At 39.8% G+C, this 15,117-nt stretch overlaps 1 protein-coding gene across 1 annotated transcript in view; it reads left to right on the forward strand.

Moving 5' to 3' along the window:
- LOC149416847 (uncharacterized) overlaps nucleotides 1-15,117 on the forward strand; it is a 33,562-nt gene that overhangs the window by 14,259 nt on the left and 4,186 nt on the right. Inside the window, exons 6-7 of the mRNA XM_089641330.1 lie at nucleotides 6,607-7,461; nucleotides 8,696-8,917. Coding sequence (XP_089497456.1) covers nucleotides 6,607-7,461; nucleotides 8,696-8,917 — 1,077 coding nt within the window. The remainder of the gene's footprint in view (nucleotides 1-6,606; nucleotides 7,462-8,695; nucleotides 8,918-15,117) is intronic.

Below are 15,117 nucleotides of genomic sequence, written 5' to 3' on the forward strand. Positions count from 1 at the left end.
ATTTATATAACACCACTGTACCCACTTATATCTGTATTAAATAAAAAAAATATATAAAGATTTGCGATTTCGAATAAACACGTGCTGTATTTTTTAAAACAACTTTGTTGTACTTATACATGTGTTCTGCAACTCGTAGTACAAGATAAAATGTGGTAAATCTACATCACATTTGGAGTGAACATCATACGTTACAGTGTCCATCATACGTTACACTCCGAAACGTTGGCCAAAGAAGGAGTTAGCGCAGCACGTCATAACACCCCAAAAATAGATAACAAAAATACTTTCAGCCGTGAAAATCTTAAATCATATATGATTACACTCGTACAAGTGAAAAAGGTCAGTAATTTTTTTCGAAATTTCAACGTTTTAAAAATAAATAATATTCTGCTATGTAAAAATATTTTTGTAATGGAAAAAGTAATTCATCTTTTTTACTTTTACCATCACGTTAAATTTTACCCCCGTACAACCTGTATATAGAAATTATCCAATCGAAAATAAAAACTGTTGAGGGTTCTCTATGTGTTGTAGATTTACCAGATTTACGAGGAGTGTACTACGTACTTCTAAAACTAGCTTAAAAAACAATTCAAATTTATTTTGTCAAAACATGGCACCACGAAAAGACTTCAAATTATCAGTTTTTTTACGAAATAGCTAATAAGATGCATTATTTTCCATGTTTCCATGTTCAGAAACTGAAATACTTACTTCTCATTGTTTATTTCTATTAGAATGGCGTATTAACCTTTTCCCCATTTTCTGTATATTTACCAAAAGAACATTCTTGGCAGTCGTGAAAGAATTTTTATGATTGTCAACTTGTGTAAAAATGGTGAGATGCTGCTAAATAAACGACACGTTATTTTTTAAATTACCGCTCTATAACCCACTTTGTCTAATTATCACCTTTTAATAATAAAAAACAGGTTTACATTGACATTCTTCATATATATTTTTTCCTAATTTTCGAAAAATTACAAAAAAAAGTTTCTTCCCGGCCCCCACAGGTTAAATAACATTTCCTCGATACGTACGAATAAAACTAAAAACACAGAAGACCATTAATAATCACTAATCACATTTATACTTACGCACAAGTTTTGCGATTGTGATTGCTTTGCTTCTAATGCTTCCAATACACGTTGGCCTTACGCATTAGGAGAATACACTGGCCCAACGTGTTCAGGACCACTTGGCGTACGCACGCGTTGGCCGCCAACGTTGGCCAGCCAACCCGATTGTTGTCGGATTTCATGCACACATCAAAGGATCGCAAGACAGGCTAACAAATACAATATTGTATTGGTGATTCAATCAAATATTGTATTTGTAAGTCTTTCTTAAAATAATTGAGTTTATGGACAAACCTATTCATTCAAGTTCATATTGCGTATGTACAAACAAATAATTCATTTTAAAATTTGAGAGCATAACTTGCAAGAAGTATATTTTCATAAAATAATTAAACTAACGCCATAACGGACGTTGATATTATATGCATACAATCATTCCCAAAACTTCCGAACCAAAGATCGGTCGTGCAGAGAGACGAGTTTAGGCGGCAGTCACTTGAATTGGTGAGGCGGCGGCCCTGCATTGAATGCTAAACAATACATGTTATACAAATACTGATAGCACAAGTGTATAAGATAGTGTGCGCTACTTCAACAGTCTTCTAATGGTCTTGTGGCGCTACACATCTTATTTTGTATTTTAAAAGTTTTAAGTTTCAAGAAACATCAGTTCAATGTGAGTTCGTTCAAATATTTTTTTACATATTATTTATATTTGATCTGTTTTTCGATGTCAACCGGAGGACTGGATCATAGAGTAATGTTTTCTTGTGAATAAGGCGTATTGAAAACTCAATTACAAGAAAAACTGTTATTCGAAATATCAGATAACTATTGATAATTAATCAACTTAATATTATTCAATTGAAACAGTCAGGGTTTTTGAAATAAGAGGCGTAACTACAATAAATATTACTTTATTAGAGTTACTGTTTATGAATGTAACAGAAATGAGATAGTTCCTCTGTTTGCAACCTGCGCAGATGAGTTTGAAAATAATATTAACATTTTTTAGATTTGTCCGTCTGTCAATGTACCCAAGATATTTTCAATATTCGAAAAAATTAAATATTAAAGTATGTATTATTATATTATTTGAGTAAGAAAAGACAGTAAGGTAGGGGAGGTTCAACCTGTGGAACTTCAGTTGAACTTGATATGTATTATTTATTTATTTATTCACACCCTGAAGGCTTTTACTTGTAATCATTGTTTCAGGTAAGTTGTTCAGGAGTACAATAATAAGTGTATATTAAATAACATAATTAATTGACTATGAACGATATAAACAGGTACAATACGTAAGATATCACAGAGTTCTGTTGTACAAGGGAGTTCAATAATCGTTTATAATTACAATAATACAAAATAAGTAATTAGGGTACTATGAAAGTAGTTACAGAACAATGGCTTTGTTGATATTTATAAAAATAAACATGAACAGTTTTTAGAAAAGCGTGTTTGTATTTAGCAAACCTTTATTATGCCAGATTAAATGTTTTACAGAACATAGCTATAAAAGCGATAAAAAGTGAACACGAAGAAATATGAAATTAACTGTGTTTGAACTGAATTGAACTGTGCAGCTCACTTCGCCAACTGAAGTTATTTAAAAAAAACTTATAATGAAGAGTTATTATGGACGATGCTGGTAGGTACTTCTAAGACTTGATAATATGTACATGAAGGTTGCCCCTAGGATGACCATTTTAATGCATTGTTTTTCAAGGCGAATAATGTAACAGCACTAATTAATGGCCTAGGTACAGCACCTGGATAAAATAATTGCAGTTGAAATCGTTATATACGCTATGTGGCCATAAATAATAACTAAATTGGTAGGCAATCCTTTTACACCTCGTCTTTAGAAAAACATCGCCGGTGGTGGGCTGCTAATGACACGCTTAACAATGGGCTTGTCATATACTTTACTAACAGCTTATATTAATCAAATCACCGAGCTGTTAGCGGTGATCCGGAGAGGGGCGGATTGTTTTATCACTAATATAATAGTAATAGAAAATAAACACTAACTAACTAACAACTGTAAATGGGTGGCAACAACACAAGTAAGTTATTCCCTAAATTAATTAATTGATAAAACCATTGTAAATATGCGTTCAGGATGGTAATAACGAAATATTTGGAAATTCAGCTGTGAAACATGATATAGAATCTAAGATAAGAAAACCCAGGGCCGGCCCTGAACTATACGGCGGTAAAATTTGGCGCCCGTCACAACTACTGGACGCCTAGGAAAGGTGTTCACTGAAATCAATAATATTCGGATGATTTGTAATTTTGTGAAGCGCCAATAAGTATTAGACTGTTAGGTATTTTAAAAGCGCCTTGCAAATTCGGCGCCCGGAGCGGGTTGCTCCAAATGAGCTCGCATAGGGCCGACCCTTGGAAAACCAATATATTTTTATCAATATCATTGTTTACCATCTTTGATACCCATTCCCCAAATTTTGGTATGTAATAGTGTTATATAGAAATAGCATAATATACTATATTTTAGGTTGTGCATAACCTGCCTCACTAGGCAAACCTGTATTGAGGCAGAATTTTTAGTTAATTATTTCTCCATTTTGTCTATGGTTTGCTTATAAATGTTTAATATGGGTTCCCATACAGCAATCCATTATTTTAGGTTACATTATTGTTTACATATTGAATATACAAATATAGCAAGTTTAAGCACAATACATACTATAATAACTTACAGTGACAAGGCATTTGGTTAGGTTTCAATATTGTTTGCATTTACACAATACATATACAATAAGTTTTAGCACCGTACATATTGCAATAACTGTCAATGACAAGGCGTTTGGGTGAGGGCACCAGTATAAGCTCGATCATTTGAATAAATCCAAATTTTAACATTTTTTTAAAAGTCTTTCTGTGTTTGACTCACTTTAATATTTTCTGGGAGCATGTTGAATATTTTTGTGGCAAAGTATCTAAAGCTACGTTGACCAAAGGTGGAAGAAAGTGCTGGAACTTGCAATATGTCTTTGTTCGAATTACGCGTAAATCTTTAAGTTAGTTTTTTTTCGTAAGGCACGTGTTTGTTTTTAAAGAGATGCATGAGGATAGTTTTTACATAGATCTGTCGAACATCAAATAGGTACTCTCATTATGTTGAAAATTAAGTTACTGTTTGCAGTTTGAGGAAGTTTGAGAATAATTTTCATAATTGTTTTCTGCGTCTTTTCAACAGGATCTAGAGCTGATGAAGTACCCCCCCCCCTATGCAATGATACCATACTCAATGATAGATTGGGTTATTGCAAAATAAATCTTTTTTAGAATTTGTAAGTTAAGGAAGTTCCTTGCGGATCTGAAGAAATGTACTGTTTTCCTAATTTTATTTGCAATGATCTGAGTAATACATAAATACTTCACTTTAAGGAAAAAAAATACCAAAATGAAGAAGACGGAAATCGGTAATGGTCAGAAATAAAAATATTAGAAAAGTTTAAAATCGTTTCATTACATAATAATAAGTATTGGCAATCGAATGTTTCTTAAATATGCTTATATTATGTAGGTACAATTTTGCAATACGTATATCTACCATAAAATAATTAATATCAATAGCTGAAAAAAATAAATACCCATTTCAGGATCACAGGGACCTATCTACAGGAATATAGTTTTGAGATAAACGCAAATAAAGATTGGAATGCTCATAATATGCCCAACTGATATGTCCAACTATATCTTTAAAACGGCTGTATGAACAAGATAGAGCTTCGTGTCACTAATAAAAATGATTTTGGCATTACCGAAACCAAGCTTAACCCAAAACTCGAGTTTTTGTAGTAAGGCCCCTGTGATTCTAAGCCCCTGTTATGTAGGTAATATATAGGTTCCTTAGATTTAGATGGCAAAATTGAAGAGTTATTTTTATATATTTCGTAGTACCTACTATTCTACCTATTATTACGTACATACCTAATATTATTACAATTAAATTTACGTACAGAAAATATCGCAATGTATTTTACGAGAAATTTCAAAAGGAAAAATTATTATGTTTCGAAATCACCGGTTGGTGGCTGAGTTGACATCGCTTTTGGATCCCACCCAGCCGTAGTGTGTTCAATTCCTCGGCTGGCTAAATCCTCCATCACAACACAGGCAACATTTTCCGCTTAATGTGGTGGTAGTTGGAGATTTTCAAATATTGTTGTCAGGTTATTCATATTCCGGGAATGTTTGATTTATTTAAAAAAAAATGCAAACCATCGACAAAAATAATTTTTAAATGGTTTTGTTCAGGAGTTTTTGATTTATTTTTATTTTTTATTATTTTATTTTTCAACAGTTCCATGATAACTCAACACACTTTTAAAAAGTGATATAAAGTTAATATATAAATGTATGTGTACGTATACTATTTAATCCATTTCGTGTTTCATCACTTTTCATGACTTTCTATCACTTTATAAAGATGTGTTGAATTGTCATTTTGGTGAGTTATTCAGTCACACAAAAAACTTGTTCATTATAATATTCTATACCGAGTATATTCTTTTTTTGTTTTGTTTTATTGGTTCGTGTTTGTAGCACACCTAAATAATTGTATGGAAGTATGGGTACATACTTACTTTTACATGTAAAACTATTTCAGTTCTTATTAGCATTTTGAATTTTTTTTAGTTTTATTATTCCCATGTATACTGTTATGCTGTGTGAACTACTACCACATTATCCTGTTATACTTACATATGTAACTAAATGTTAAATTCCATGTAAAAGCCCAAAAGGTCATTTATAAATAAAAAATAATAAAAAAAAAAACAAAAATAATAATGCCTTATTTTTTAATTTTATTTATTCATAGAGCGGAGACGGTTAGCATATAGTTCCCGTGAATACTTAGGCCATAGGCCCATTGTGTTATCTCCCATTTTACCTTATTGCTTTAACAATCACCCGGTCCCTTTTATAAAGTTCACCAGGTTATCATTGTATATGTGGCTATGTCTTCTGGTTCCACAATGTGTCTTCCCAGGTTTCATCTCTCCTTTCCAATCCGCCTTGGTTCTTGCTTTTACAATCTTGTTGGCCCTTATCGGAAGGCCCCACAAGATAAGAGTTCATGGAAGTTACCTCAGCTCTCCTCTCCACTCCTCTTTGGTTCCCTGAAAGCCCCAGGAGGGAAAAGGGAGTTTTCGAATGGTCCAATTTTTATCCCACGAGTATCTAGGGAAATAGAAGGTCCACTCCAGCAGAGCCCCGAGTGCTGGAGTAAGGTCTCAATACTCCGAGATGCGACCCTGTTTCTCGAAGGCACCGTTCGTGACATTTTTCCCCAGGTCATTCAGCCTGAGCACGGAAGTGATAATCACATCTTAGTTTGTGATGGCTATTGCAGGTTGTATTTCCACTCTCTGGGTTCGCCATACTCCCTAAGTTTTGATAACGCCTTAAAAAAGTTGTTTGCATAAACATCATCATTTTGCTGTTTCAGATTTGCTCCAAGAGTGGCAGTAAAATAAAATGATTGGGATAACGGACCTCTTCTGGGGAACCGTATTCTTATTCGGTGTGTTCTACGCTTGGTCTCTGTGGCATTATGGCTATTGGAAGAGGAAAGGTGTCAAGGGGCCCAAACCTGAAATATTATTTGGAAATATTAAAGAATCGGTGTTAATTCGGAAACACTTTGGATTTATTTTGCATGATCTCTATTTGAAGACCAAAAAACTCCCATATGTGGGCATCTTCACCATGTTTAAAAGAAGTTTAGTCATAAATGACTTGGACCTGATCAAGACCATATTTGTAAAAGACTTTGCATACTTTACAGACAGAAGCATCAAAATAAACGAAAAGACGGACCCCCTAGCTTTGCACTTGGTGAACCTCACTGGAGACACTTGGAAGAACATGAGGGCTAAGCTAACACCAACTTTCACTACTTCCAAAATGAGGTACATGTTTGAAACAATGACAAGATGTAATGAAGAAATGTCAGCCTACTTGGAGAAGAACATCTGTGATGATAAAAGTTCAATGGATGTTAAAGAACTATTTTCCAAACTTAACACAGACATCATTGGGTCGTGCGCTTTTGGCATCGAGTGCAACACTTTCAAGAATCCAGAGCAACAATTCAGGAATGTAGGAAGAAGCATTCTGAATCCATCTTTCTTAAAAATTATCTTACGGACTTCTGCAAACTTCTTTCCTGCCTTCAATAAATTCCTCAATATTAGCATCTTCGAGAAAAAGGATGTAGATTTCTTGCTCAATACAGTCAGAGACACAATCAAATACAGGAAAGATAACAATGTAATAAGGAACGATTTTCTTCAACTCCTGATTAATCTGAAGGCTGATGAGGGTGATGTCGATGGAAAAGGTATGTTTTGGTTGAAACAATTTGTTAATCCTTGATAACATTGAGACGGCGATGTACAACTTTACGAGCCAACTACTATACTACATTTTCACGAACCACGAGACGGCAGGCCGCTATAGTTTTACCCACTTATCCCAAATATAGATTCTTTGAAGGCTGTATAAATTACTTGCTCAATAGATGATATTTGTGGAGAACACGCAGATTTCAAAAAAAATTTATAACTGCATAATATATTTTAATTAACTTCTGCGACATTGCTAACATTTTTGCAGCACATCTTTCTTCACAACCATTTTAGCCTTTAATGCCACTATCACTCATTTCTGTTTTCATCAATATTATTTTATCAAGACTTTGCATTCACTGTTACTGTTTACATTTCTACCTGTGGATAAGAAATTATCTCAACTAAACAATGACAAATGAATAAGTCTTGAAGAAGGCCGAATCAAGCAGTGGATCCTTGGTTAGAACATACATATTGTCAGAGATGTGCAAAATGGGTACACAAAACCATTTGAAATGCAAAATGGAAATGGGTCAAAACTTTTCCATTTGAAAATGCAAAATGCAAAATGGTTTTTAGAAAAGCATTTCAAATGCAAAATATCTATTTTCAAAATGCATTGAAAATGCAAAATGGTTTCTCAGGTCAAACAATTAAAATAATTATAGAATTTTTAAACAGTTTTGTCATTTAATAATGGACATCAATGTAGAACAAACATATTACATGATGATAAATCCAAAAACACTACGACTACAGATTATGAAACCACAAAAAATTTGCGCGGGACTAACGTTGCCAACGTAAAAACATAGAAACTGCTATCTAACATTTAATATTACAGAGTCATGGCCCCATGTTCAGAATTTGAATCAGTATTTTTTGTAATGGTATCACTCAATTGTCAGGGCTTCTACCAGGGAGCAACTTGACAAATGTAAATTATCTCTCATAGCGAGGTTGAGGACCGACTGATATTTGGGGCTTATGAAAAAAAGATGAGTGGAGATAGTAGGAAGAATGTTGCAAAAAAGCATTTAAAATGGAAAATGCATTGAGGAAAGCATTTAAAATGCAAAATGGAAAATACCCATTTTGCATTTTGCATTTCCATTTGAAATGGATTTATTTGAAATAAAGTACATCTCTGCATATTGTGCACGAGGATGTGGCATCCTTCAATATTATGTATTTACCTTGATACTGATTTACTTGGTACGGCAGGCCTCACCACGATGCAAATAGCCGCCCAGGTGTTTGTTTTCTTCGTGGCTGGGTTTGAGACCTCTGCCACTACGGCCAGCTTCGCACTGTACGAGCTGGCCCTCAACCCGGATGTCCAGGACACACTCCGCAAGGAGATTGATGAGGTGCTTGCGAAGCACGGTGGAAAGGCAACTTATGAAGCCCTGGCCGAGATGAACTACCTCACTCAAACTATTGAAGGTAACAACAAATATAATTTTATGGATATGTAGGTAATAAATCTAGAAAGTTTTTGGCTCGCATTTAATTAAGACTTCAAACGAATCCGACATCGAAAAATTAATGTAACTCTGATGGTTTAGTTTATGTGATTGATGTGTATCTGTGCAGAACACGCAAACCTTTCTATCAAGACAAGAACACTGAAACTAAACTTAAATTTTTAAAAATTCAGTGTTTTTAGTTCCTCGCATCATCATAACATGAAAATAATTTGTTTTGCCATGTCTTTTATGAGAATGCATTATTTATTTTTAAAACTCGTAATTGAACAACTCTGTCCTGACTTCGATGGAACGAAGTCGGGACAGAGTCGTTGTGACGGACGAAAGCTTCAACGCCACGCATGAACGTCTAGTCCAAAACTAACAAGAAGTATCAAACAATAGTAGCATTTTAATCTAAATGACTGAAATATTATTAAGTTCTACTACTGATTTCGTTTGCCCCTTTGACCCAAAACAATTCCCTCGAATACGCGGTGTGTGGACAAGGGTAATGATAAAAAAATTTATAGATACGCTGACTAAGTAACTACCTAGAATATTATTTTCACATAATGCTACGTATACACATACTCGGGCCGAACTGCTGAAATGAACCTCAACTTATGGGAAAGGAACGAAGCAACCGCAAATGGCGCGAAACGCCGCTTGCAGTTATTTCTTTCCTTTCCCCTAATTCGTGGCTCAGTTCGCGTTTCTGTTCGCAAATGTATATGTACCATTAGGCGTCCTTTTAGATATTGACAAGAAAATGGACAAAAAAAGGGGTTTTAAAAAAATATGTGTATGTATTTCAAACATAACTAAAAAATTCAATTAAAATGTATACACGCATGATGCGTTTTCATTGAATTTCCAAAGTTTTGAAAAATAATACTGAATTAATTAGAAATAATCATACAAGTGGCTCGTTAGTATATTGCCGGCAACTTGAAAACAGATGATATAGGTAAGTAACTGACAGGGCCGGCCCTGAGCCAAACGTCGCTTGGCGTGAGTAGAATTTTGGCACATCTTGACAAAACCAGTAGGCGCCTAGACATGTGATCACTGTAATCAATAATCAGTTCAAAAGCGGTTTAGCTGTCTTGGGTATGCGATGATGCAAGTTCATAACCTAGTATACTTACATATTTGATTTTAGATCTCCTTTTTTTGTCTTTTACATTATCTCTTGTTACTCTTCTATTGTCAGTTTGCGGTGTTTGTAATATTAAACTAACTATGTAAGTACTTGCATAGTGCTTGCTATCCCCGTATGCAGGGATATTAGAGGGAAATTAGTTAAAAAATAAATAGAGTTTTAAAAATAGAGACATGTGATGAAGGAGGAAACCATATGTAGTGGTACGCCACCACTTGATTCGAACGGCATTCTAGAAGTTTCGGCTTTTTTCTAAACAAGCTTCTTGGATGTTCTTTTATTCTTTTTAATTTTTCTTTTGGCAATATCTACGTAGCAACCAAATGTTCGAGAAGTTTCTTCACCTTATAAAAGCGGCAGCGTGAAGAAACTCGTCAGTCAACTTATAAAAGCGGCAGCGTGAAGGAACTCGCTAGTGCAGTCAGTCAGTGTCGAGCGTGAAGGAACTAACGAGCCACAGTCGAACTTCAGTGTAAAAAAAAAAAACCAGCAAACCAGAACTCAGGCCAGCCGAGTCAGTCGGAGTCATGAACCTGACACAAAACCTCGAGTCGCTACTGAATGACCTCCGCACCAAAAACCCACCTCTGGCAGTCATTCAAGCTTTTATTACCACTCTCCCACCAGCCACCACAGCCACGACCTCGCTTTCGACCAACACACCACCACCCAGGCTCCCGACTACAAACTACACTCCTCAGCTCCTGTCTCCCATAGTGTCGCCCGTAAAGGCCCCCGCCCCGCCGCAAACCAAGCTTGCTCCCAAGCCCCAGCTAAACCTCACCACCATACTCCAACCGACCACCACCGCACAAATCCACGCCCCCCAGCCCACGGAAGATTTCCCCCCGCTGAACGGTGAATAGAGTGCCCCTGCCCGGAAGAAAAGGAGGGCCCCCGCCTCTTCCCCCCGCCCCTCTTCACCGATACCGACCCATAACAGCTTCACCATCCTGACCACCCCGGACTTCGACCCAACTGAAACCATCATCACCGACGTACCCGCTACCGCTGGCCCCTTCACCACCCCCACCGCACACTCTCACCGCACGGCCAAAATTCCGCCCATTTTAATCAAATCTGCAACAAACTGGAACGCCCTCCGTACAAAACTGATGGCGGCGGGGGTAAACATCGCCCACGCAAAGGTCATCCCCCACGGCATCGCACTCACCACCTCCAACTCTTCCAGTTTCCGTCTTGCGACAAAGATGCTTGATGAGCAGCTGACCCCCTTCCACACTTTCGAGTTGTCCGAAGACAAAACGACAAAGGCAGTTCTCCGTGGCATCCCTACATCAATAACCACCGAAGAAATCAGAGTGGAGCTGGAAAACCAACAACTCCCGGTGATTTCAGTGACAAGAATGCGAGCTGGACCCGACCGCACCGACGTACCAATGGTGCTCGTCCAGCTCACCCACGGAGAAACAGGGAGGCAGATCTTCCAACTTACCTCCATATTCCACCTTATCATAAAGGTGGAATTCCTTGATCAGAAATCTGCCCCCTCCCAATGCCACCGATGCCAGTTCTTCGGACACTCCTCGAAGGGCTGCCACCTCCCCCCCCGCTGCGTCAAATGCGCGGGGCCTCACTTCACCGCTGAATGCCTGAAGCAGAGGGAAGACGGCCCCGGCCAATGCGCAAACTGCTCTGGACCCCACACCGCCAACTACTCTCTCTGCCCAAAGAGACCAGCACCATCCGCCCTCCGAACAAACTCACGTGCGCAGGTACCCTCCCAAACCACCTTCTCCTCCCGCCCATCTGACCCAACCATCTCCTACGCCAGGGCCTCAAACCCGAGCGCCCCCCCAACCCTTACCGCCCCCTTAACATTAACGCCCCCCATACCGCCCCCCTCACAACCACCGCCCCCCTTATCGCCCCCCTTTATACCGCCCCCCTATCTACCGCCCCCCTCTCTACCGCCCCCCCCTTCAGTTTTTTCGATTTTATCGCCAAAATAAATTTCTCCAAGATCGGAGAACTCTTCTTCGATCTCCTCCCAAAGTTCATGTCGGCGGGCTCACCGTCCGACTACGTCACCATCCTTCTAGCAGCAGTCCCCCAAATCTTTGGTCTTTTCTCCAACTAAAATGGCTAGCTCGACTACCCTGCCCTCCGCGCTACGCATTGCATTCTGGAATTCAAACGGTATCGGAAACAAACTCCCAGAGCTCCGTCTGTTCACCAACACTCACAAATTGGACATTTTATTAATCAACGAAACTCACCTCACCCCCGCTCACACACCAAAAATCGCAAACTACACGATGTACCGGAATGACCGCACACACTCTCGCGGAGGCGGCACCGCCATCTACGTGAGAACTAAACTCGCACACTTACACAACCCCACACCCACATTAACAACGCTCGAATGCACCACCATAACCATATACACGAAACACTCCGGCCCGCTGAGACTTAGCTCGATTTACAACCCCCCCCAGCAGCGGCTACGGGAGTCGGATCTCGAGCTACTTCTTGGCGGCGACGTACCTACTATCCTAGCGGGAGACTTTAACGCAAAGCACCCCGCCTGGAATAGTAGAGTCACCAACCCCAACGGCATCTTTTTACACAAATTTCTCGATACCCATCCAGACACCATAGCCGTCGCCCCCGTGGACCCCACCCATTTCTCCGACCTGGGCTACACCCCCGACGTACTCGACATAGCTCTATTCTACAAATCATCCTGGAATTACTGTATTGAATCCATCACCGACCTCAGCTCTGACCACAACCCCGTGTTGTTAACCCTCCAACGTTTCGCCCCCACGCCACCACCTACAATGAAAACCAAAACTGATTGGACATACTTTTCGCACAGAGTCGGCGAAAAAACCCAAATAAATTCATCCATCCAAAACACCGCGGACCTGGACCTCGCGGTTGACGAACTCACCGAAACCATCTCCTCAGCAATATCCGAAGCCTCAAAATCTCACCTCATGAAAAGCCCCCCCCCACTCCAAGATTCTCTCCCCTCTCCAATAAAATCACTCATCCAAACAAAAAACTCCCTTCGTCGCCAATGGCACAAATATCAAAACCCCAGAATCAAAACGGTCATCAACCGCCTTCAAGCCCAAATTAAAAAAGCACTAACAGAGCACTCCAATTCAACCTGGAACGACAAGCTACAAAGCATCAACCTACAAGATGGCTCCTTATGGAAACTTGCAAAAGCCCTTCAAACCACCTCCACACCAAACCACCCCATCCAAACCTCATCCGGGCTCGTCTTCGACGACCCGGACAAAGCTGAGGCGTTCGCAGACAGCCTAGAAAAACAATTTAGCCCCAGCCTCAAACACGCCGACCCCATACACATTACTAACGTCAACCGCAAAGTAAACTCAATCTTCAACAACCTCCCCTCCACCAACATTCATTTCACCACACCCGCAGAAGTTCGCCGAACTATAAAAAGTCGGAAGAACAAAAAAGCTCCAGGTCCCGACGGCATCACAAATTTCGCACTAAAAGCCCTCCCCCGCAAAACAATTCTGGCCCTAGTAAACCTCTTCAACACCGCCCTTCGACTGCGCTACTTCCCCAAAAGCTGGAAGCACGCCCACGTCATCGTTTTAGCCAAACCTGGCAAAGACCGGCTCCAGTGCGAAAACCACCGACCAATCAGCCTCCTCTCCAACATTGGAAAAATCTTCGAACAAATCCTCCTCACCAGGCTCCTCAAGCATTTACACGAAGTCTCTACACTTCCCGACGAGCAACACGGCTTCAGAGCTGAACATTCTACCCTTCATCAACTCCTAAGAGTCACCGAACTCATTCTCGGCGGCTTCAACTCCCAGCGGTCAACTGGCACCATATTCCTGGACATAGCCAAAGCTTTCGACAAAGTATGGCTCAACGGCCTACTTTTCAAACTCCACGACACAGGGATCGATCCCCAGCTACTCGGGACCCTAAAATCTTTCCTACATCGCCGCACCTTCCAAGTGAAGTACGGCAGTGCCCTCTCCACCACTCGCTTCATGACAGCAGGCGTCCCCCAAGGATCCCTGCTGTCCCCCACCCTCTTCAATATCTACACACACGATATTCCCCTTCCAGAAAATTCAACCCCCCACTCCAAAAAAGCAATTTACGCCGACGACACGGCCATTCTGGCGCAATACAGTTCTCCCAGGATGATAACTTACCGACTCCAACAAGACATCAACAAACTCCAAGACTGGTATGACAAGTGGCGCATCGATGTGAACCCCTCCAAAAGTGTAGCGGTTTTCTTCTCCCATAGAAAGAACCGTTGCACCCCTTGGAGGGCTGTAACTCTTCACGGCGAAGTCATACCATGGCACAACACCGCCAAATATCTTGGAGTGACCCTTGACAAAAAACTTTCCTGGACCGCCCACATTTCAGAAACGCTTAACAAGGCCAGGAAAACCTCTAGTGCCCTCTACCCCCTCCTTCATGCAAACTCAAAAACCTCTCTTTACAATAAACTCACCATCTACCGCGCTAAAATCAGACCTATCATTACCTACGCCTCCCCCATCTGGGCCACGGGGAACACCAAACGTCTGGAACAATTCCAAAATGCAACGCTCAGACGATACACCAAAAGTCCATGGTTTGTCAGAAACTCGATAATAAATTCAGGCACGAAAATCCCCCCACTTAGGAAACACATAGTCGATCTGGCCAAAACTTTCTTCAGCAACCTAGCATCAAACCCCAACCCCAGCATCTCTAGCCTGGGTAAACCCAATCCAAGCGACACCCTCTCCAAATACCCATACCCCATCTCCATTCTACTCCCCCCCTAATGTGCGGGCTTAAAACAATATATTTTTAAAAATAAATAAATAAATCACACATACCAAAATAAAAAAAAAACAATCTCACATCACTCAGTCGCCTAAAGGCAGCCCGCACATAGGGCACAAAACCCCCCCTCCAGGTACCTGCGCACTTCAGACAACGAGAAAAAAAGCTCCTAACAAGAGACTTTGCACCTCGGAAAAAAA

The sequence above is a fragment of the Hesperophylax consimilis genome, chromosome 16, assembly GCF_061612785.1.
Source record: "Hesperophylax consimilis isolate HC1 chromosome 16, BYU_Hcon_1.0, whole genome shotgun sequence".
Taxonomy (NCBI): Eukaryota; Metazoa; Arthropoda; class Insecta; order Trichoptera; family Limnephilidae; genus Hesperophylax; species Hesperophylax consimilis.